This window comes from Podarcis raffonei, chromosome 8, assembly GCF_027172205.1.
Source record: "Podarcis raffonei isolate rPodRaf1 chromosome 8, rPodRaf1.pri, whole genome shotgun sequence".
In the NCBI taxonomy this organism is placed as follows: domain Eukaryota; kingdom Metazoa; phylum Chordata; class Lepidosauria; order Squamata; family Lacertidae; genus Podarcis; species Podarcis raffonei.
The window spans coordinates 23815208-23839955 of record NC_070609.1 but is presented as its reverse complement, the minus strand read 5'-3'; the positions used below and the strand labels follow the sequence as shown (position 1 = coordinate 23839955).

The 24748-nt window shown below is 43.8% G+C and overlaps 1 protein-coding gene across 13 annotated transcripts in view; it reads right to left on the bottom strand.

Annotated features, from left to right (window-relative positions):
* Window positions 1–10399: 10399 nt before the first annotated feature.
* LOC128418640 (lethal(3)malignant brain tumor-like protein 4) overlaps window positions 10400–24748 on the bottom strand; it is a 58858-nt gene continuing 44509 nt past the window's right edge. For 5 of the 13 annotated variants that reach the window (XM_053398527.1, XM_053398530.1, XM_053398531.1 and 2 more), the window contains 4 exons: window positions 24274–24411; window positions 23709–23770; window positions 22095–22261; window positions 16779–17148 (listed from right to left, as the gene is read on the bottom strand). In XM_053398527.1, coding sequence (XP_053254502.1) covers window positions 16954–17148; window positions 22095–22261; window positions 23709–23770; window positions 24274–24411 — 562 coding nt within the window. In that variant the 3' untranslated portion in view covers window positions 16779–16953. Of the gene's footprint in view, window positions 12572–16777; window positions 17149–17937; window positions 18022–20462; window positions 22005–22094; window positions 22262–23708; window positions 23771–24273; window positions 24412–24748 lie in introns of those variants that run through there. The other 8 variants (XM_053398532.1, XM_053398538.1, XM_053398536.1 and 5 more) reach the window with 5 other exon arrangements.

Sequence of the window (24748 nt, the reverse complement as noted above, 5' to 3'; positions counted from 1 at the left end):
GTACCTATTTATCTACTTGCACTTAAGGGTGCTTTCAAACTGCTAGGTGGGCAGGAGCTGGGACCGAAAGACGGGAGCTCACCCCGCCGCGGGGATTTGAACCGCCGACCATGCGATCGGCAAGCCCTAGGCACTGAGGTTTTACCCACAGCGCCACCCGCGTCCCGTGTAATTTTGTGTCACAGTAATAAATGCAGGGTATATGGGATGCTTATGCATACTTCAGTGTAATATTCCTTCATAGTAATGGGCAGAGGCGATGTTCTCTTTACTGTCTAGGTCTCTTAGAATGATGCCGTTTTCAAATGGTAGCCCAAGAAAGTCAGTGTTTTGGGTTTCCAAGTGCTCCTTAGAGGAGCAGGCAATCCTACAGTGCAATCCAATGGGTGATTAGTTAGAATGCAGTCTCAATGTGTCCAAAGGGGGATTACGCCTAGTAGGTGAGTAACAGGACTGCTGCCTTAGACAACTAGTATTAATTGACCAACACTATTTAGCAACTTCGTGTTTTTTGAGGATACCAGTATAATACTTAAGAAGAACATCCCTTGAAACACAGGTCAACCATATAGCTATGCATATTTCCTGGCTTGAGGCTGTGTTGAAAGCTTTAATTGAATTGAGAACAAAAAAATGAGAGATATATGAGAAACAGGCACTGCAAAGTTGAAAGAATGCTTGTGTTTTCATTGAGTTTAGCATTGCAAGCTTGGATAGGAGATTCACAGAGCTGGCCATACTGCCTTAGAAGGCCTGACACCAATCCTAGCCCTGTTCCCAGCTACCTTGCTTTTGTCAGGGAGATGGACTGATTTTTTAGTATGCAGTTGGACTTCTAAATTGCTAGGAGAAACCTAAAAGAGGGTGCCTCTCTCTTATACCATGCTTCAGCAAAGGATGCTGTGGTCCAGCCACCTGAGAGACAGTGGCGGAGCTTCATGCTCTGGCACCGGGGGGGGGGCAGAGAGCAGGTGGGGGGGCCTGGTGTGCGTCCTGGGGGAGTGGCGTGCCGCCCGCAGGGCATGCCGCGTGTCCTGGGGCGGGGGGCAGCCACGATGGCACCCTGCCAGGATTGCGCTGCCATGGGCGGTGTGCTCCCCCCACACTCCTCTTCCTCCACCAGCGCTGAGAGATACGGCCATCAGACAAAAAGAGAGGGAGAGAGAGGATAGAGACCTGAGTTTGGCTTACATGGATAAGTAACTTAAGGTGCTTCTGACTAGAGAGATTCTGCTACGGAAGCAGTGGCTCTCCATCTGAGTGTGTACACTTGTGGTGTGAACCTGTGGCCCTTCAGATGTTGCCGGACTCCAGTTCCCATCATCCCCAGATAGCATGGCCAGTGGTCAGGAATAACGTGAATTGTAGTCCAACAACCTATGAAGGGCCATAGCTTCCCCAACTCTGGTTTAATCCACACCTTCATCTACCCTCAACCATACGCAGAAATATTGCAAAAAGACAACAAGACTTCAGAAGCCTCCTTGCAAGGGGAACCAAACCTGGCATTCTCCTCACCACTTGGAGAAGTGGGGTGAATACAACAATAGTTTTGCTTTCTATACTGTCCAGATCAGGGATGTTGCACTACAGCACCCATCATCATTGGCCATGTTGGTTGTGGATGATGGGAGTTGATGTCCAGTAATATTGAGAAGGCCACCAGCTCCCCATCCCTGGTCAAGATGGGACCCAAAACCAGCTTACATAGCCACTATGAACCAGAGAGAGAGAGATGCAGTACTCCCCAACCTCACTTTCCTAACCTCACTTTCTATCTCTTCAGCAAAGAAAGTAGATGTGTTGTTTATTTAATGAGAAATGAAATATGTAAAGGCTGGTAATTAGCAATTTGTTCTGTAACTAAGGTTTTACAAGCCATAAAAAGATAGAAGAAGCAGAACTTCTATTGAAACTTCCTTTGAGATAATAACACCGATGCAGTATTAAAATAAAATTAAAAGGGGGGGAAACAGCACCCAAGTCTGATTTCTTCTCCCTGCGCAAGTTATATAATGCTCTCATCTAAATTTTATATGGGAAATATAAAATCCCCTGTGTATATATATAATGTCTCACTATTAATCAGATAATGTCAAACTTTGCTTTCAGTTTGATCCCAAGCCAAGATGCTTTGCTTATTGGAAATGTGAATTAGCCTGCTAGCTAACACTGGTTCATGGGGAATTTACAGGCTTTTCCTTTTCGTTTTCAAACAGATCTCTCTTTAAAACCAACAACCAAAAAACCTTCCATTGCCATCTTGCTTAATAAGCAAAAAGCTAGTCATTGGCAAACATTGACTCCCTCTCCCCCAGCCAGAGGAGCCACCTTGAAAAGAAATATTGGGGGACACTAGGTAAGCCCCACCCTGCATAGTCAATTGCAAGACACTGCATGCGCACCATTTGAGTGACAATGTCCATTGACTTCAGGAGGGGGCAGCACCCTCCAATATTTTATTGGGGGGGGGCAAAAGAACCTTGAGCCCTAGAAGTAGGTTCCTATGCCCCCAGCCCTTGGTGGTACCATTTGCTAGGCTGGTGTGATGTTCTGAAATGCTTGCAGACACCGTGCTCAGGGCAAACTCGTTTGTGGTAGAATATTGGCAAACAGAACCACTTCAGTGAGGGGAAAGGGTGAGATAATCAGCTTGGATAGGGACAATTTGACTCATGTCCTGGGAGCAATAAGTGCTGTGTACGGTTGTGGCTCAACTCTTTGGGATCAGTGGAGAAGAAGGCCGGGAGCCCAACAGTAGTTGGAGCTAGAGCCAGAACCAATGAGAAGTAAAGCCATCTGATTCTAGTTTTGTCCCCATTCCTCCACCGTATTGAGTTCTGTCGTGGCAACACCAAGACAGAAGGCAGGCCGTCCTACTTGACCTAATGGATCATCAGCCACCACTGGTGTGCTGGGCCCAGGGGTAACCTATGAAACGTTGTCCAGGACCAGTCCAGAATCTGAAGGTTCCACTAGGAGTCAGTCCAACAGGGCCAAGGCAGGACATGAGGCAGGAAACCAGGCAAGGACAGGTACAGGAACTCAGGCAGGATCTGGCATACAGCAATGTTGCTCCCGCAACCTGGGGTGGGGTCCGACAGCCTTTTATCTTTGTCAGGGTAGTGGCCGGTCCTGATCCCCCGCTGACTCACCTCCCTGTTTCGCCTGAAGGCAGGCACTCCTCCTGCGAGTACTCAGGTCTCTCCTTCTCTCAGACCTTAGTCTCTGCAGCTTGGGAGACGTTGGTGGGTTACTAGACCCAGGGGCTGCCTCAGCCTCCCCTGACCCAACTGGTAGTGGAGCAGCTGTGAGTGATTGCCCAGCTGAAGGCAACGAGGTAATCCCCGCATCTGGAGCCAGAGCAGGCTCAGGCCCCTGACTCGGCCCAGCTGGTGTTTGTTGCAGGGGAACCTGTGCAGACTGGGGCTCTTCAGGATCAGGCCCCTGACTCGGCCCAGCTGGTGTTGGTTGCAGGGGAACCTGTGCAGACTGGGACTCTTCAGGACCAGGCCCCAGACTTTGTTCAGATGATGCCTGAGGCAAAGGATCTGGTGCAGACTGAGACTCTTCTGGTTCCGAGTCCAAGCCCGAGTCCCAGGCCATCACAACTGGTGTACTTAAAAAAAAAAGAAGTGATGGGCTTGCCAAAGTCTGTGTTAACTGAAATAATGGCATATTTGCATAGAATTGCAAGTTGGAAGCAACCCTGAGCGTCATCTAGTCCAACCCCCTGTAATGCAGGAATTTCAGCTAAAACATCCATGACGGCCATCCAACCTCTGCTTTAAAAACTCAGAGGGAGAGTCCATCACCTTTCCACAGCCAAACAGCTCTTACCCTCAGAAACTTCTTCCTGATGTTTAGTCAGAATCTCCTTTCTTGTAACTTTGCAGCCATTGATTCGGGTAAGAGCAGGAGAAAACAAGCTTGCTGCATCTGCTTTTAGATTAAAAGCCTAATGGGGCAGAGAAACCTGTCAAACTTGTCAAACACCAAGTACATATTAAAGTACGTAAAAGAGGTACGTGTCCACTGTTCTTTGGACTATGATCCCATATATTAATCACGCTGTGTTACGAAGAGCCAGTGTGGTGTAGTGGTTAGAGTGTTGGACTAAGACCTGGGAGACCAGGGTTCAAATCCCCACTGGGCCATGAAGCCCACTGAGTGATCTTGGGCCGGTTGCCGCCTCTCAGCCGAAATTACCTCACAGGGTGGCTGCTGGGGATTAAATGATATGGGGGACAACCATGCAGGAGTGCCAGCTTGGCCTCACGACGGTGGGTGCCTGAGGCTGTGGGTGCCATGCAGCGGGCATGGCCCTGGCACTGAAATTTGTGGGTACCCGGCCCCTTCATGGGGAATTTTGTGGGTGCTCGGGCACCCAGGGCCCCGGCACCTATGCAGCCATGTGTGCCACCTTGCACACTTCGAGGATTGGTAGGATATAAATGCGATAGATAGATGGCAGTCCAGAACTGAGATAGAAGGAGAAAGGAAAAGACCTGAAGAAAAGACCATGAGAACAAGTTGAAACGAGACCGAAACTTTAGAAGCCATACTTGGTGTTTTGTCACAGAGACAATAATTGCCTTACTGAGGTTGTGAAGTGAAAATCACTTCAAAGTAAGCTCAAATGGTATCAGTGGGATTGAGTACATATATACAGGGGTGGGATTCACTTTGCATTTTTATCCTGTTCTGTTTCCAAGGTGGTGCCATAGCCTGTTAATCGAAGATTATTTGGACAGTCTGGGGCTTCTTTCATTTCCGTAATACAGTGGTACCTCGGTTTAAGAACAGCCCTGTTTACAAACTATTCTGTTTATGAACTCTGCAAAACTGGAAGTAGTGTCCTGGTTTGTGAACTTTACCTTGGTTTAAGAACGGAATCCAAACAGTGAAGGGCACTGGCGGCGGTAGACCTCATTAGGGAAAGTGCGCTGGTTTAAGAATGGTTTCGGTTTAAGAACTGACTTCTGGAACAGATTAAGTTCATAAACCGAGGTACCACTGTACAAGGTTTTTCCCTTGCTTGACTTTGCCCCAGCCAGTAAATACAGACTGTCTCTTTACATAGAAGACAAAAGTCATTGTTGGCAGTTCGGAATTGGGCATGCTAGAAATTGATTCACAAAGAAATTGAAGGCCTCCCCCCAGTCAGTTATAATCAGAACAAACTTAGAAACACCCACAGACTGAGCATATTTCAGTGAACTCTTAACCGAGAACTCCCACATGAGTTATCAAGGATGCAATGTCTAGACATTTTTTGGCGGGGGGTGGAATTGTTCCATTTTGGATAAAAGCCTAGCTTGATGCAGGCCTAGCTCATAAAAGCCTATGGATGCAGATCATCTTTCAGAAAATAAGCTATGCTGCACACACTTTGCACTTTGGTGATGTCTCAGTATTTGATTTATTCCAGAGTAGTATAGATTTGATGCTGGGAGAATATGTGGGTCAGGAAAGGAAATGATAATCATAATCAACAACAAAAGAGAAACTAAACCACACAATGTATTTTTTTTTTTTAAAAAAAGCTTTTTAGGGGTATATTTTCACCATTTGGAAATGACATCCACCAGCTAGACTGCTGACTGGGACACCAGTCCTGAAAGACCTACATTGGCTCCCAGTATGTTTCCGAGCACAATTCAAAGTGTTGGTGCTGACCCTTAAAGCCCCAAACGGCCTGGGCCCAGGATATCTGAAGGAGCGTCTCCACCCCTTACCACCTCTTTTTCTATCTTGGACTGCAGTTCCCTCCTCGCATTGTTTATTCTGTTATCACCAATTTGAGCCCACACCTGCAGAGGGCAGGTACAGTAGGAGAAAATAGGAAGATACCCTCTTGTGGTGCTGATCAGAAACAGCATAAAGAAACCAGAGGGCTATTTACAGTGGATGAGATTCTGAAATATATATATCCTAATACAGGCATGTCCAAAGTCCGTTTTGGGGGCCTAATCCAGCATGCCGGTCGGATTAATCTGGCCCCTGTGGCAGTTTATTTCCTGGGGTAAAATCCTATAAAAAGCTCAAGAACTTCAATCCTAAAAAAACTGTGGTCGGCCCTTTGGTCGGCCCTCACACATGTTCACTTCATCAAATCTGGCCCTCTTTGAAAAAAGTTTGGACACCCCTGTCCTAATATATACATTTTTGCCTAATAGAAATATGTTTTTGCAAGCTATTTCCCCTAACATAATGCTGGTTTGCAATCTGGATCCAGACCTGATCTGGAAATCTGAATTTTGTACACACAAGCATTGGGAAGCCAAAACAGCTGTAACTTTGTTTTTTTCACACACGTGTATGACATTTGGAAACATGGTAACCTCTCAAGAGGGGATTAGCCTTGACAACTTTCAGATAGCTCCAGGGATTATTGTGCTAGTCACTTATAAAGTTTGGTCTAAAGTACAGAGGGGGTGGAGGTGGGGAAAGAGAGAAAAACAGGAGGGAGATGCAAAGGCAGAGAGGGAGAGAGAGAAAGAGAACAACTGCACTATTTGGTTCATGAACCTGAGGTTCCCACAACTGTATCTGCTCTTGGTAAACAGAGTCATTACTTGCCTTTGGTGTGCATGTGTGTTCCCTTTTAAATGTTTACTTTGAGCTCCCCCTCCCTACCGTATTTCAAAATTAAAGATCTAAACTTTCTGGATACATCTAAATTGCACAGTAAGGTAAAGGGACCCTTGACCATTAGGTCCAGTCATGACCAACTCTGGGGTTGCGGAGCTCATCTCGCTTTATTGGCCGAGGGAGCCAGTGTTTGTCTGCAGACAGCCTCCAGGTCATGTGGCCAGCACGACTAAGCCGCTTCTGGCGAACCAGAGCAGCGCACGGAAACGCCGTTTACCTTCCTGCTGGAGTGGTGCCTATTTATCTACTTGCACTTTGACGTGCTTTCAAACTGCTAGGTTGGCAGGAGCAGGGACCGAGCAACGGGAGCGCACCCCGTTACGGGGATTCGAATCGCTGACCTCCTGATCAGCAAGTCCTAGGCTCTGCTGTTTAACCCACAGCGCCACCCGCGTCCTTAATTGCACACATGGACACTAACAGGCCGTGCAGCGCACAGCCTGTAACTTCACACCCTGCTGTTGTAGAGGCGTACTTGGAACTTTTGAACATGTGTTGTTTGGTGAAAGTCTTGTTCTAGAGAACCACAATGTTGCTTCTCAGGGTCAGGCTCCAGCGTTTGGGCAGCAGTGCAGAGGGCGGTGGAATGCTCAGCAAGATGCCCCTAGTGAGCTATCCCACTCCACAAGTCTGTCAAATCTTCACTGCTTCCAACAGATCACTGCTGCTACTCACTGCTTGGTGGCTTGAGAAGGTTGTGAGCAAGTGTTGGCAGGTGAGCAGTGATGCATGGTGCTAGTGAGTTGCAACTAAATGTTGGGGCCTCAGGAGCTACCTGGGGATACTGGCCCCCAGGGCTGGCCCTGCTTCTTGCATTTCCACTAGTAAGAAGTACAAGGAGTGTAGATAATAAAAGGTAAAGGTACCCCTGCCCGTACGGGCCAGTCGTGTCCGACTCTAGGGTTGTGCGCTCATCTCACTTAAGAGGCCGGGGGCCAGCGCTGTCCAGAGACACTTCCGGGTCACGTGGCCAGCGTGACAAAGCTGCATCTGGTGAGCCAGTGCAGCACACGGAACGCCGTTTACCTTCCCGCTAGTAAGCGATCCCTATTTATCTACTTGCACTTTGACGTGCTTTCGAACTGCTAGGTTGGCAGGCGCTGGGACCGAGCAACGGGAGCGCACCCCGCCGCGGGGATTCGAACCGCCGACCTTTCGATCGGCAAGCCCTACGCGCTGAGGCTTTTACCCACAGCGCCACCTGCGTCCCTTGTGTAGATAATACTGATGCAGAAAAGTGATGTCAGGTCACTCAAAATATGGCCCAAACCTGGAAAAAGAGACCAGAGAAGCCCATGGAACAAGTCCAAGTCAGAACAGGCATTTTGAATCAATGTGTTTTATTCACATCTTCAGAGCAATGCACAGATGGGGGGAAAATAGCAAACATTTCAAGGCCTTTAAAAAAAAGAAAGATTTAAAATAGTGAAATAATTCTGAACACTGAAAATCAAAATTCCACCAAGAGCTTCCCTGCTTTTGCATGCGTGTCTAATTCAAGTAATAGACTGTTTCAAAAATAAACTTGCTCATCATCACATGATGGAGAGAATGTCAAAAACTTTAAAGCTTTCTCTGGCATAAATGCCTTACCAAGGCATGGAAGCGGCACGCAAGAAGTCTCACAGCCAAACTCGCTTATCCCCTGGGCTGAATATTTTTCTTCCTCGCTTGTAACGTTTCGGCTATCACTGTCACTGAGCGCTTCTGTGCGGCTTCTGGTATGATTCATTACCCTGAGCTGAAATCTACTACTGTCAGATTACGAGGATGATAGTTTGTGATGGCATGGAAATTTTTAAACTACAATTTCCTGCTGAGAGGGGAAAAGGGTGGTGGTGATAAAGGAAGAAACCAAGTTTGGTTTTCTAAAACAAAGCTAGAATGGCAGAACATGACACATCAGTTACATAAATATTTAGAATTGAGACCTTCTGTCCTTGCTTTGCTAGTTCATGAAGAGCAATCCTTAAACCGTGTCACTTACGGAGTGACAGGTATCATAGTGAATGCATAGGGATTAATAAAAATCGCTGTTCTTTAAGACAAAGATCCAGTCTGACTGAAATGAAATGAAAACCTTTGAAACAAGAAGCAGCAGCAGCTTTTATCAAAAAGCTCTTTCAGGTCTCCCCACTTCTTCAAATGAGTTTTAAAAGTAGAGACATGCAATCTAAATATACACTTTCAGAGTACTTCCTTGCTGACAAGAAACCACGTTAGCATGTAGGGAATGAAACCTTAATTCAGATGGTTGAGAAAAAGAAAAAGATAAAAAGGAGAGGGAACCCTGGCTGATATGAGGACAGTGCCATCACTTCCTATCTCCACTGTGTGGCCATTGGGCTTAAGAATAATGTGGCAACTTATTCTCCGTGTTGTGTCTCCTGGGAGAAAATTTATTCTATGCTGTGCCAGAAGTGCATTGGCAGGACAGCTCCAGCCTAGAGGAATTATAGGCAAGATATGGGTAAATTGAATTCTATACAGAAATGAGAAGAGCATCAACTAAATAACAGATTAAAAAGTCTGACTTTGCAAAACTATGGCTAACAGCAGAGTAGAACAAAATCCTTCTGGTTTATTCTCACTTGGCTTTTCCTTTCCTCTGCTGCTCACCATCCTGTCTTGTGATTTGTTCTTCATAAAAGGGTTCATGTTTTCTCCTACCCTACCTGTCTAAGAGCCCCCCAACAATTCTGTTCCCTTCCTGTTTGGTGAAATTTTATCCCTAGATTCTGGCTGCTGCATTCATCCCTCTTTAAAGATGTTGACACCTTGATAATTGTTTTCTGTATAAGCTCAGTATATACTAGCTTTGGTGTGTGCTGACTGGAAAGCACACTCTTTTGCCAAAGAACCTGGATTTGGTTTTTCTGCCACGTGGTTGCACTGCTGCAATGACCACAGAAGTGAGACAGGAAGCATTCCTCAACCTAAAGCCCCCTTTTGTTGGATAAATTAGCACTTGGCTCCTGCGCCCTACAAATAGAAACAAACCTTCCTCACATCTATGCAGAGAAGTAACTTGCAGAACCTTGCTGAATCTTCTCAGTCATGGATATCAAGGGCTGTTTTCCTCTTGCATGACAAAGACAGGAGTGCTCCATCTGAACACTGGGAGCGGCTAGGCAGTCCTCACATTTTTTCATTAATTGATACTTCCATGCTACATTTCCAATTGCATGAGGGATCTGTGGGAGTGTTCCTGCGCTTAGAAACTACAAGGTGTACACAGTTGCCCTGAGAGTCAGCTCAAGAACAAGAGAAGAAAAAAGCAAGAAGCCTGTTTCCATGTTTCTTGCTCGCCAATTAGACTGAGTGCTTCCCTCAAAAGTTCTGCTTGCATTTAACCAATATCCTGGAATGTTTTACTGCATGAATGTGCAACTTGCAGTTATAATATATGTGGCCTTAATTTTGCCCTGCTAAAGGTGCCCATTGTTTCTTCACATCTGCCAGAATTATACATAGAGAAAACTAAGATGAAAATGTCCTTTGGAAAATATACTCTCTTATAAAATAAGATTATGTATTTTTTAAAAATGCCTCTCTTACCCAGCACCATAAAAATTATATGGAATATCTCTTTTACAGCAACAGTCATGTGGCATCCTGTCTTCTGTTGTCTCTCTCAAGTATTAATAGAGATTCTCTCTATCACACTCTTTCAATGATAGCTCTTCTACGTAGAAGGCTTAAACTCCTTAGCTTCTTATACAAAAATAGAAAGCTATGAGACATATTGCCTCTGCAGATTTATTAAATACTGTTCAGACTCAGCAGCCTGGATTGTGGACTATTTACAAGTCTTATGTCATCTTGACTTCAGGAAGGTTACAGAGACTCTTAAATAGTTGGGAGATCAAAAGTGGAGAGATGTATGTGAAGTGGATGTAACGGAAAGCTTGACACCATTCTTCACAGAAATGTCACACATTTGCTTATAAGGTAGGTTAAAAGGAGAGAAAGACATACCACCACTGACCAATAGGAAGAGCATCCTTTGCCAGCTCACATTCTTCATGTCAACGATGTAAGACACTAACAACAGAGCAGTATCCTTGCTATGCTATACAGAAGTTCCCTTTTACTCCCTCAAGTTTAAACAGTTATCGACCCTAAAAATGGCTTGACATTAAATAAACAGAAGGCTTGGCTTGCTTTAGATGAGACACTAGTCCAAGGGATTCTATTGTCTGCTAAACACCAGGGCGGCGAATGAGGGGTAACTTTGATGGGCATGCAAGAGAGAAAGAGGAGTTATATGAGAGGGTTCATAAGCTCTTCCACATCTGAAGGGAGGAACATTAGAGCATGTGCCCTTCCCAAGTTATACTGTATTTTGATGGGGCAGGGGTTGAAGAAGTGAGAATGACTGCCTTCATTACCCAATATTATTGTACAGTGTGAGCTGCTAATTAGGGGACAGCAACAGAAATATGGACTACATGGCCATTACCTGCTGCAGGTGTAAAGGCAATGTCTCCATTGACAAACTGAGCTAATTTTCAGAATCTGCCTTCCCCAGTGAAGATCTGTGTCAAATTGCTCTCTTTTAATATTCTTTTGGCACCTTGCATCCCCCCCCCAGCCTATTTTTTCATCTACCCATATGGTCCTGTGCATTTCAGCAAAAGCTCCCAGAGATTGGTCTGCTGCACAGCAAAGCATGCAGATATCATTCTAAAGTCTAAGACTACTACTGAACTGAATGGAGGATGCGAGGCAGCAGTCCTTAGTAGCTTGTACGTTTGGCTCCTTTGTGCTTAAGTGGTCCACACTAGATACTCCTGTTTATTAACCCACTGTGCTTTCAAAACAAAAGGCTTCAGAGTGGGGATTCCAGATTCTTTCCAACAATTCTTGCCTCAGAAAGATCACTACAGAGAGGGATGTGCCATCCCTAAACTTTCCTTGCACTGAACCACAGGGAGATGGAAACATTTAAAACATACTCTAGTAGTTTTGTTATGGCTCTCCAGAGGTTTTCCTACAGTTCAATTAGGGGAGCCCTCCACCCAAGTGATTGACTTATCTTTTGTTGGAACAATCTCCCAATAGCCTTTATTAGACCTATCTTCATTTCATCTCTTAACATCTGCAATTGCACAGCTTGAAGTGCAGGTATAATAGCTTGATAATCAATGGTATGGAGTCAGACTTCATTCCTGGCACTCCTTACTCCCTGCCAAATCCTGCTAGACCAAAATAATAATTGCCAGTGCTTGAATAGCTGAAAGAGAATAAAAATTCAAAGCTAGTTTGGAAAAAGCACAGATGTTTGATGAGGATTTCAACAGCAGTGCTTTGAAGAATCTGTCTCTTTCCTTGTTCCCTTAAAGCCTATCCCCAAGTTCTGCACACAAAGAAGTCGTCATGGACGTCAGTGATAACTTAGATTCTCTTTTAGGCACTATCAACAGGTTAGTCAGTTTGGCTCCCCACCAATAGCAATACCCGGGATTCCTCTTATAACTGGAGGCATCATCAAGATCTTCACAAAAGATCAATTTAACCATACCCATATTCAATTAGAAAAAACACACAATTAATAATCTCTTCCTAGAAGGGAAGCCACTAAATCCATTCCAAGTGGCAGAAGGAATTGTACTTCTTTGGGATCCTTTCAGCAGGTTCCAGAGTCTGAAATGCAATTAGACCACTGCCTTTCCAAGGTCCCGACCTGCTCAATATTCAGTAACATGGATCTCTGCTGCTGAGTTGTTCTTTGAAGGCCTTTCCCAGCTCTGATCTCCTGGCTCAGACTGGTCCTGGAGGGGCTGCTTCAGTCTTCCTCCGCAGTCTTGAACATGAGGATGGCATTGTATATTTTAAGTGCTGGCCCCAGCTTGATACTCAGAATTTTAACAATGTCTGACTGGTTCAGGAGAAGGAAGGCTTCACCATCGATCTGCTGGTGGATGGAAAAATAAAAAGAAAGTCAATATTACAGCTGGGACAATCCAGCTTCCATATGCTTAAAATTAACACAGCATGGGAAGGGCACTAAGAACGACATTTGATAGGATAATCAATTACACCCTTGGTAAGCTTTTTCCAAGCAGTATCCTTTAGTGTACTTCAGATCTTTTGCAGGTGGCCGCTTTCTGTAAGGGAGGACAGGGTTATAGATTCTAAGCGCCTGAATAGAAATGGCTACTTTTAAAAGTTCTTGTGGTGGGGAAGTGTCCAAGCATCCTTCGCACCATAGGTCTCACATTCAATTCCTGGCATCCCCAGTCAAAAGCAGCTGAAGCAGGAGCTGGGGAAGAACTATATATAGCGGAGACCCGAAAGCAGTTGTTAGTCAAAGCAGACAAGATTGGGCTGGATGCACCAATAGGTCCACCCTGTTTAAGGGAGCTTCATACATTGCTTGGTAAGAACAGAACCAATGTCTGAGAAGCTTTTGTACTTTACAATTCAACAGAGAAAAAATGGTGCTTCATTATATATATGGCATATGCTGAAACAGTCTCAAGGTCCTTCCCTTACTGCAAGGGGCAGTGAACTATTTTCAGCCTGAGGGCTGCACAATGCTTTCTGGGCAACCTTCCAGGGGTGATATACCAGTGGTGGGCAGGCCAGAGGCTAAAGTGGGCAGAGCAACGAATATGAAATTTACCTCTGTATAGTAGGCTAGCTTTAAACACACTCCTCTCTCCTCCATCCAGGTAAGCCAGAAGCATGGGAAGAGTCCTTGCATTTGGCCCCCAAGCCAAAGGTTCCCCACCCCTAAATTACTATGCTAACTTTAAAGTACATGGGGTCACCCAAAATTCTCTTTAGAGGTGCCTCACTACACACCCCACTTGGCTGTGTTGCATTGAGGTGACTGGGTGGTGTGTCTGTTACTACTCCTAAACAATAACCCCTTTGCTTTCCTGACAGACCATGGTTGGACCTAGCAGGGGAAATAGGAGGGGGAATTGGTGGGGGGGGGCTTCTATCTGCAGTGAAAAGAAATGAAAAGCAGAGTTCACCTCAAGTTCTGCCAGCATGCAGAAATGGAGAGGAGAGGGCTGCTTTCTAGTGGAAGGGATAAAATCTTCTAATTTTCATGCCCCAGAGTAAGTGGGAGGAACAACCCACATGAGGAAACAATATTTCACAGATGAACAACCCTATTCCAACCTTAGTACATGTGCTGCTAATGCTCTACATTTGTGATGCTGATTGGTGCTTTCTATGTAGAGTTGATAGGAACGTTATCCATGACACATACAGCCGTACCTCCTCTTACATAAACCTCGGGACACGTAAGCGGCAAACCCGGAAGTATATTTCCGGGTTTTTGCCATGCGTGCTTCCGCAGAAGCGGTCCCTCCGGTTGCGGAAACCTGGGGGATTCGACCGGAACTCTGGAACGGATCCCGTCCGCAACCGGAAGTACTACTGTATTATGAATTGTCAGTGGTTGTACAATTGCTTAGGAGTCCAGGGAAATGGTTGCTGATTTGCTACATTTGTCCTTCTTGTATTGTTATTTTTAAAAGTCTTCTCTCTCTCTTTTCAGATGTAAACTATGGACTCTTCAATTGTTAAGGCAGAAATGTGATGCGCCTTGTGCATGTGGTTGAGCTTTCATTTCTTTTGCAAGATCTCAAAAAGAAAAAAGAAGTTTTTGAGCTATTTTTAAGGAAATTCACCAAAATCTACACTTCCGACATGGGTTGCCATACATCAGGATTTTCCTGGACATTTAAGCGATTTCTGGCCAGATACTGTTTCCAACAGCCAAATCCCGGATGTTTGGCAACCCTACTTGTGAAGGAAAGCTTTGCCCTTTTAGGCCAGCAGCTATTGAGGAGCCCGTTCATGTATGGACTGTTTTGTTCCTAAATCACTCCTAGTAAGGAATTGCTGGATCCATTTTTCTGGCCAGAATAGTAGGCTGACCATTGGAGTGTTAAGTTTACATATTTCTTAAATGATGTAGACAAATGCATAATTTTCAAAGCAGCTTTGTTTGCGGTTTCAGTGGCTAAACTAAGAAGGAGCTTTGTAGACAGGAATGTAGTAGACAGTGGGGGTGATAGGAAGAATACCCAAGACCTGTCGTTCTTCTTCTCCAATGTGGTTAGTTTTTATCTGCTGTTACTAAATAATGCATGTTTTGTGTGTTTGATGCTATATTTTGAAGGCTATTGCTTACAATAAAACAAATGACTGGTTTGTAATGTTAGAATCATAGAATTGTAGAGTTGAAAGGGACCATGAGGGTCATCTGGTGCAACTCCCTGGTAGAGTCTCATGCTCTACCAACTGAGCTATATAAGCCCAGCATGTTGCTAATGTGCTGTTGAAGTGTTGCTCAGGAAGCACAGAACAGTGACTAGTCTTCCAGCAACGGAAGCACCAGCGTAGTTTAACTACCACTGGGCTGCAGCTTGCCCTGGTGGAATGAGGACAGGTTAGATACCCAAAAGAGAATGATTAGAGAGGTACAACAGAATAACATCTTCAACAATTCTTTCTTTTAATAGACTATGAATAGTTACATTCAAAGACTGCAAATTTAAAGTTGGTAGTGTACGATTGGGGTTTAGTTGAGCAGGATCGAGTACAAATACATATTTTAAGTTGCCAGCTCAACTTTCCATCTATATGTGGGAAAGATGGGAAGATGCAAATGATACTGAGGAAATGAAAAAAAAATACCCATTGTAAAAGGCTTTGAAGAGTAGCAATGAAAATTCGTTATATAAGAGCTTATATAAAACAGTAATATAAAAATAAGTATCCATACAATCATTGCCCAACACACACAGTGAAATTTTACTGCAGCTCAATATGATGAAGGTCAAGAGCTTAATGCCCCCCAAATGATAGCTTATGCTAATTTATTTAAAGAGGATTAAAGCTTTGAACAGATCGATGAAAAAGTTTTGACTTGCATTAAAAAAGTTGGAAACTAGTAATCAGCTAAATAGGATGCTAATTTAATTGTACAGTACAGCTGGGCATCAAAGGCTTCAGCCCAGGAGTCAGAAAGTTCTCTGTCCACACTATCCTTTGGCAAGTCACTTAATAGTCCAGCTCCTTGGTTTCTAGAATTGTGGGCACCACGATTTATGAAGGATGTTGACAAGCTGGAACGCGTACAGAGGAGGGCAACCAAGATGATCAAGCGTATGGAAAGGCCAAAGGAGCTGGGTATGTTTAGCCTGGAAAAGAGGAGACTGAGAGGAGATATGATAGCCATGTTTAAATATCTCAAGGGCTACCACATGGAAGTGGGAACTAGATTGTTTTCTCCTGCTCTGGAGGGTAGGGCTTGAACCAATGGCTTCAAATTACAAGAAAGGAGATTCCAACTAAACACACAGAAAAACTTTCTGACCATAAGAGCGGTTCGACAGTGAAATGGTCTCCCTCAGGGGGTTGTGGATTCTCCTCCCTTGGAGGCTTTTAAGCAGAGGTTGGGTGGCCATCTGTCATGGATGCTTTAGCTGAGATTCCTGCATTGCAGGGGGTTGGACTAGATGACCCCTGGGATCCCTCCCAACTTCACAATTCTATGATTCTATGAAAATGTGTGTGTTCAGAAACAAAGAATGAATGTTTGATCAAGTTCTACTCATATTGAGAAAACACTGCAGAAAGCTTTTGGATTCTTTCATTCCTTTCCGTTCTAACTACTACCACGCTATTCAAGCTTCAGAAAGATCTCTTCAGACTGTTGGCCCCCAAACAGGCATAATTCTCTGGCTGCTGATCGCTAGCAGCTTTACCCAATCTACTTGGCTACCTTTTTACATAGCTTGCACAATTTGTTCTCACGTCAGCTATGGCCATTTAGTAAATAAAAATTAAAATAAAAGCACAACAGCCTACCATCTCTAGAATTATGTACCTAAATATGGTGCGTCTGGGCAGCTCAGCTGCTGCTAATGGACTATTAAAGCAGATTTCAGCAATTCTGTCACCAACATCTTTTTCTTAGCCAAAGTCTCGCAGAGAGGATATTTCTTCAATTTGGTTTAATTTCAGCCTAATCATAAACTAAATGCCAAATGAGCAGTGCTTTTCTTCTAGAAAGAAAGGTGCCAGTACTCACCAACCTGCTGTTGGACTCCAACTCCCATTAGTCCCTGCTAGCATAACAGGGATGGTGGGAGGTATAGTCCCCCAGCTTTGGAATGGCATCATGTTAGCTAGCCCTGCTCTATATCATGCCTTCCTCCAATGATTAAGAAAGCAGAATTATGTAGAAAGACCAGAATATGCAAATCTACTTAATTTCCACAATACAAAGCATTTGTGGGATAAGAATTTCCTGAGAACTTGATGTGGTTAACTTTGGTGCATTGTTTTGATTTTTCTTCTTCTCAATATCCCCCTCCAAGTGCCACAAATTATCCAAATGGAACAGATAGCAAGATGATGTAGCCTGCCATTAGCATTACATAGACAGCACTGGATTACCTCTTGTCGGAAGAGAGCAGCCTGATCCTTGCAGCCAGGAAGACGCTGGACAAATCCAGCCACCTAATGAAGTGTGGGAAATAACAGACAGAATTATTAAAGGGCTGTCCAGCAACCTAATAATAAAAGAAGTCCTGTCTGAAAAAACAACTTTTCCTTCATTCGAACAAAATATTGCAAACATTAAGATTTTTCTTTCTTTGTATCTAACCAAGAGATGGTAAGAATTAACTATTACATTATTTCCATTTTTTAATATAAAAAACAACACTGGAGTTGATATAAGGTTTGACGTAGATATGTACAGTAATATAGCACAGACAAGAAGCGTAGCAAGCACTAAGGAAAGAGAAGCCTTGAAGGTAGACAAACTTTGGGCCAACTCAATTGTGCATGGGTGCGCACTAGCAAAGCAGCATGCAGTCAAAGAGATGTGCTCCTGGATCCTTTGCTTTCTGGCAGAGGATGCAGGGACACATATATTGGACTACAGATACCTATAGATGCAGATTAGCTGCAACACAAAGAGAAACAACATGAGGATGAGTTTAAAAACAAATACTGAATTTGAAGCAACGAAGCCTTATCAATCCAGGAATAACCAGCCCGCCTTACACATACAGCAGAATGAGGTAGGGTCCTGAGGTAGCTGAATGGACTTAACCACTTCAAGTTGCAGATGAGGGGGCATGGGATTCCATTTTTGAGTGTTCCCCATTGGGGAAAAACCTCCCTGTAGACAATATTTAAAATAATCAAGGACAAAGCTTTTAACCTAATCCACTCCCTGCTTTGCTAATTTTCTTTCTGAAAGCTTTTCATGGGGGGCGCACAAAAGTGGCACCCCCCCACCTTTGGTGAGTAGCAGTAGAATGTATTCTACCGGCTCATTCTGTTGCATGTGTAGGCCAGGCTATCTTCACAATGGCCTGGGGCCTAAGAGACAAGATGAGAGAGAATGGAAGGAGTGTATAAATTTTACTACAACTCTCAACTTGTATAGCTCCCCCCCAAATAAAACATGCTCTGATCCGGCAATTTTTCAGTAACCTCATGTTCCCTGAAGGGATTTACTCTATTATACAGACCTTGAGCTGTTACAGATGTAACATTCCTATCACCAATACCAAAGGACAAATAGTTACAAGGGACACTGTCAGAAACAATTTCCTCCTTTATATACCATAGGTTATCTAACTCCTTGCCTCTCAGCTTGCATAAGAAAAGTATACTGCCGATATGAATATAAATTCCTCTCTTACGTTTCTTTGCATAAGATCCTTCCTAGTTTATTATGCATATCCTTTTGTTGGCATTACAAGAATTAGATCATGCCAGAAAGCAGGTCTCACTCTAAGAGATAGTAAAAACCTGCAACTCTGGCTGATACAGTAATGACAGCAATATGGGATTATTGAGCACAGGAAGCTGCCTTACACCAAGTCAGACTGTTTGTCCAGTAAGAACAGTACAGCTTACTGTGACTAACGAAGACTCTCGAGAGACTCCTGCAGGGGCCTCTCATAACACAACCTGAACATTTTAAACTAGAAATGCCAGGGATTAAACATGGGATGTTTTGCATGCAAGGCATGTGCTCTTCTCAAGGGCTGTATCAAAAGTTGCCCCAGCCTTTCTTGTATGAATGGCAACATGCACAAGAGAATAAAGAATGGTCCCAGGAGGAGGCCCATGTAGGGAAAAGAAGGGATAGAGATGAAAAGTTGCTCCTAGCTGGTAGGGGGCAAGATCAGATTAAATTCCAATGGATACTGCTAAGGGTAATTTCCATCATATGCTCCATTAAGATATGGGGAGGTGAAACCTAGGAATTTGGACATTGTTAAACACATCCCATTGCACTGCAGATGGTGCCACTATTGTAAAAGACCCTCAGTTCACCCAGCAAATGCTTTAAACTGTGTTTGTTTGCATTAAAAAAAAGGAACAAAAGAAAGTAGGATTTGACACTGTCATTTTGAAATTCTGCAAAGAGGAACCAGCCTTGCTAAGCTTTGGACAGGATTCCCATCCGTGTATTAATTTCTTCTGCGGGATTAACTAAAAGGGAGATAAAACTGTCACACATGATACAAAATCACCCTCCCAGCCAGTTACATTTAGAAAACATTTTAAGAAGCATTTGAGAAATAATCAACACTCAAATGATAAGTTCTCACTAGAGGGTAAAGATTATTCAGAATGAGCCTTTCCTTGAGATTTTGCAATGAAGGAGAAACACTCCTACTTCTGCAGCAATTTCCTATAATTAAATTTAAAATGTCCTCTTTGGTTTCACTAGTATTACTACTTAATGCTGGAGGCCTCCCCCCCCCCTTTTTAACAGAGGCTGTGGGTTCCTTGTTCCAATTTTAAGTTCATAAACAAAGTTCAGAACACAAGAAGAGGCTGCTGGATCAGGCCAACAGCCAATCAAGTCTAGCATCCTGTTTACAGGTTTCCCACCAGATGCCTGTGGGAAACCTGTAAGCAGGATTTGAACACACAGCACTCTGCCCCCTGTGGTTTCCAGCAACTGATATTCAGAAGCACTGCTGCTTCCACTACCACTATGACACATTCAGGATTCAAATACTAATGAGCACAGAACTGCAGCCTTTGCCTCTTACTTGGGAGAAAGCCCCATTGAACCTAGTGAGGCTTTCATCTGAGAAAACATGCATAAGATCAAAATGCAAGTTGGGCAGTTCCCCAATGATTTCACAGTGCTGTTCCTTCTGAGCTTACAGCATTTGTGATAAGCAAATTAAGTGCCACATACCAATAAATTTCACTTCCTATCCTAGGATGATGATTGGCTAGGGAATGTCTGTGCAGTCAGACCCACTAAGTAGTAGTTCTACAGCCAGGATTTTGAAATTGGAATGAGATGTTCTTCTCCAAAATACAGATAAACTCAAGGATATTTAAGGTGAAGAAAATAAATGAAGCATGATAGCGGGTTTAATATTCTCCCCCTGCAATTAGGGTTTAACTGGATTAAAGAAGCATGGTGGGCAGAAAGAATATTATCGTTAATAATTGTTTGATCAGCAATATTAAAAAGAGCTCAACTATTTTATAGTGTTGTCTCAAAAGCTGTATTCTGAATACATAGATTTCTCCTTCAGAAGTCAAACTAGTCGAGGAGGCTTTAAGTTGGACAAGCAAGTGTTCCCCCCTCATAACAACTCAAGAAACTGCTGGATCAGGCCACTGGCCCTCTCTAGATTAGCATCCTACTCTCACAGTGGCCAGCCAAATGCTTGGGGGAAACCTGCAGGCAGGGTCTGAGCCCAAGAGCACACTTGGCTCCTGTGGCCTCTAGCAACTGCTATTCTGAAACATTACCTTAAACTGGGGAGGCAGAGCATAGCCATCCTTGCTCATAGCCATTGCTAGCCTCGTCCTCCATGAATCTGCCTAATCCTCTTTTAATGCCATCCAAGTACCAACACTGCCTCCTGCAGGAGTGAGTTTCACAGTTTAACTATGACTGCACCCTATGCAAAGAAGTAATCTGCTCCCAATCAAAATGTTTCAAGCTCCAGTCACCTCACTCTTTCTCCAGGCCAGAATAAGGACCACTATGTAACTGTGAAGCAATCTGTATCTGGAGCTCTATATTTTTGCAATGCTTGACCAACTGAAGTATTCTGGCTTAGGCCAGAATGAAAGCTACAGTTCTACTGCAGCTGCCTCTCTTTGCCTAAAAAGGACTGAGAGGGATATTCACAACAATTACTCTCTGGCCTTGGAAGGAGAACTATGGCAGTCAAGAGCATACTCAATTGCTTTGTTTTAATAAATCATAGTTAAAGCCCAGGGGTGACCAACACAGTGCCCTCCAGGCATTGGACTCTAATTCCCATCAGCCCCAGACAGCATGGCCAATAGTCGGGGACGATAAAAGGTGCAGCACAACAGCATCTGGAGGGTATGGCATAATACTGAATGTGGCACAATGGGTCAGTGCCTCTGGCTGTTAACCAGAAGTTTGGTGGTTCGAGCCCACCCAGGGATGACTGTGGGCAGAATTTCTGCATTGCAGGAGGTTGGTTTGGATGACCCTTGGGACCCCTTCACACTCTGCAATTCTATGTTTCTATGAAAGCTTTATATCTCCTCCTCATGGCCTTGCTGGAGCAAGAAAGGTGAATGTGTGAACTCGAGTCTCATTCATGTAATGGCAAATCATATTATTATATCAAAATAAGACCAGTATAAGATGGCTTCATATATTTGTATTAATCAAAATAATAATCATAACAACATGTTAATGATAAAGTAGTAACATTTGGCTCAAACTTTTGAAGTGTCAGTCTTTCATGATATCAAACATCTCCAAATTTTGAAGCATAAATGAATAAATTTTACAGGAACAACTACTGCAACTACTATGAAGCATAACCCTTGAAAAAAGTATAATTTATACATTTTCAAAATAGGGCCAAGTGATCGTCAAACCAAATGGACTTTCATCTACCCGCTCACATCAACTCAAACAAAACCACTCTTTGCCACTTTCAGCCTGCGGTATAGCGACTGCTAACTCCCAAGGCAACTGGTGCAAATGTACAGCACACGGCTCAGATATGCTGTGTCACTCAATCCCTGACTGCAGGGGAAACATATTGGCTTGCAGCAAAGCACGTTAGTTTTGACTGTAAACCCATAGTCTCAACAGAATGGGTCTGTCTGTCAGCAATCATGCAAACTGTGGGGGTATTCTGTGCCACAGTTATGCAAGCATGCGCAGGACAATTGCAATGTAAAGTGAGTCAGCAGCAGACAAGCACAGAAAAGGCCATTGTCGAAAGAGGCCCCAAAGGGGGCAGCTGGTAAAAGTGGCATGGCTGCACAAGGAAGGATCCGTGCAAATCTATGTGTCTTGATCTAAAGTTCTGAATTAGCCACAGCTGTAAAGCAGAGGAAGAAAAGAATCACTACCACTATATTAAAAATGCTTTCCAATTAGACGGGGGGGGGGGTCAGGAAGCACAACTCACCTCTTCAACACTCCATTTGGCCACATTCTTGGCGGTGAGGCCAGAGACCTCCGGCAGCAGCTTGCAGTGTTGTTCCCAGCAGAGATGGAGGCGGTGGGTAGGGTTTGCAGAAAGGGAAGGCATGAAGACAGACTGGTGGAGGGCCTGCTGCAGAGCAAATGCTGTGTCTGGGAAGAGGGAGGGCAGGGAAGGAAAGAAGATGAGTCAGTCCTTGTTCAGGTGCAATTTAGAAGTGCAGGGCTGGAGCATCCCTCCCGAAAAAGGTAAAGAAGAAAGCCCTGTGCTGTTACAGATGCTCTCAGGGAAGAGATGCCCCGATGCTAACACAGGAGGGATTGCCAGGGAGGAGGAGGTTGGGTAACTGCATCTTCAGATGGAAATTAATGGCACCATTCCAGCTTACAGTTTGTATCCAGCCTGTTCAGAGCACTCTGCATACAAGATAATGACAAGCACTGGTCACATCCCTGGAGAGATGACTCCAAGGTCAGGAAGGTTGGCAGTTCCTTCCAGACGTTAGTATCAGTCTCCATTTGTCAAACAATAGAGGCATTAAGAACAAGAAAACATCTCCCGCCTGCCTGCCTCTCTATCCCTCTCATATATATAAGATCATCTGATTATTGCTGTGTCATGGTGCAGTAAAGATTTGTGGCTATCTATGCAGCATATACTGGAGCCACTGATTAACATGGCATGGCACAATTTCTTTGATTAGCAACATTAGCATGATTTATTGGGTTAACAACATTAGCTAATTATGTTTGCCGCTCCCCCTCCTCCACCGGGACACATACACAAAAAGAAAGGTATTTCAAAACACCAGGACCTTATAAGTGATGGTTATTGTAAAGGTCTGTAGTGACATCTAGTGGCATTTTCAAATAACTGAGATATACTGCTTATAAGAGAGCAAGTACTGAACAGTCTGTGAAATGTTGTGTTCTTACTCCTCCCCTAGTTTAAAAATGATTGAGGAATACTAGGGCTCAAAGGGGCTGCTTATGGTGAGATTGTACAACTCCCCTCCCTGCATTTTACAAGGAGGTTGTTAGGGAAACAACATGACCCCTCCCCCAAATACACAACAATAAAGCCATTTGGTGCTGTTACAGCACAAGTGGTTGAAGTTTTTGGAAGGGTGAGAAAGGAGTGGGGGGAGCTATAGCCTCTTACTTTCCCACTTCCTGAAACCTCTCCTCTGTGAGCTAGTGCTATAAGCTTGCTAGAAGATGAGCAATTATGGGCTGGCGATACACTACTTTTTTGTTGTGGGCCCTCACTTTTTTATATGGATTGTAGATTTTTCTGAACTGAAGCAGGGAAATCTCTCTAGTGAAGACAGCTCTCCCTGTGGATTGCACCTGTTATATTGACCAGTGGTCAGTGGAAAGAGATGGAACACTTATGGCTCTCCAATGAGTAATCCGATCTCTGCAGAAACAATTAATATTCATTTTAACAGGTTTGCCAGAGGAAAAGAGGTGGGAGAAATGTAAGCGGCAGGAAGCATCAAACCAAATAGTTTGACCTTATAATTTTCATGACCAAATTTCCAGTAACTCCACAATTGTTTCAATGGTTTTAAAAAGCACAAACACAGAATTAACTAACCTCTTCCATCAGCCTCCTGCTTCACTAGCTGGAGCTGTATATAGCTACGTGAGCAACCAATCCTGAAAACACAGATTTGGGCAGTAAGGCAAACAATTATACAGAAGAGACAGAAATGCTTCTCCAAAGAACACTTAAATCACGGAGCTGAATAAAAGACTTTAAAATGTTTTTTGTAGCATGTTTAGCCAGCATTTGATAAAATGAGCTCTGATTCACAAATGTTTATGTCACAATACATGCTACCCTTTAAAACTTTTTAAGTTTATGCTGCCACAGGCCGCTAACCCCTTTGGAATAGAAATTGTTGGGTCCAGTGCCAGCTGAGGATCACTCAATTGTAATGTAAAAAAATGGTTTGGAAATTGACTCAGTCACTTTTAACTGATTTTCGAATTGTTCAGGTACATTTATTAATACTCCATGAATTTGTTTAATTCTCCTTGAAAGCTACCCTTGCATCTGTAATCAGTATCCCAACATTTTTCCTTCACTTCAAAACTAAATAGTCCAAGTGGGAAACTTTATTGGGAGTAGGTTTAACAAGTTGAACAACTTTGCTTACCCTTTTGATTTGATTTTAGTGACAGCAGACGATTCCCCTTCCACTGAGTCCTTCTCTTGGCTGGTCTCAGACTGCTCAGAAAGACTGTGGACACTGCTCCGTCCTGATCTCTCCCCATCTTGTGTGGATGATTTTCTACTAAGAATACAATATTTATGTCTATAAAAACCACTTCCCAACACTCCCAACTAGCCATGAATTAGAACTCAGGGCAAATCCTCACAAATTAAGGGTTGTGATTGTGCAGATAAAGCCTGGCAAAGTCCTCAGGATAGGATTCAGTGATGCAGATAGGACTGGCTCAGCTGTCAGTGACTCTAATTAAGTTCTGTGGGGCAATTAAAAATACACAAAAAGGTTCCCCACCAAGATCAGTCACAAAACAAGAATCTTTCCCCACCCAGCAACAGAGTTAACAACAACTGCTGTCAGGAAAAGGCCACAAAACCAACACAGTATAATTGCTCAAGTGCCT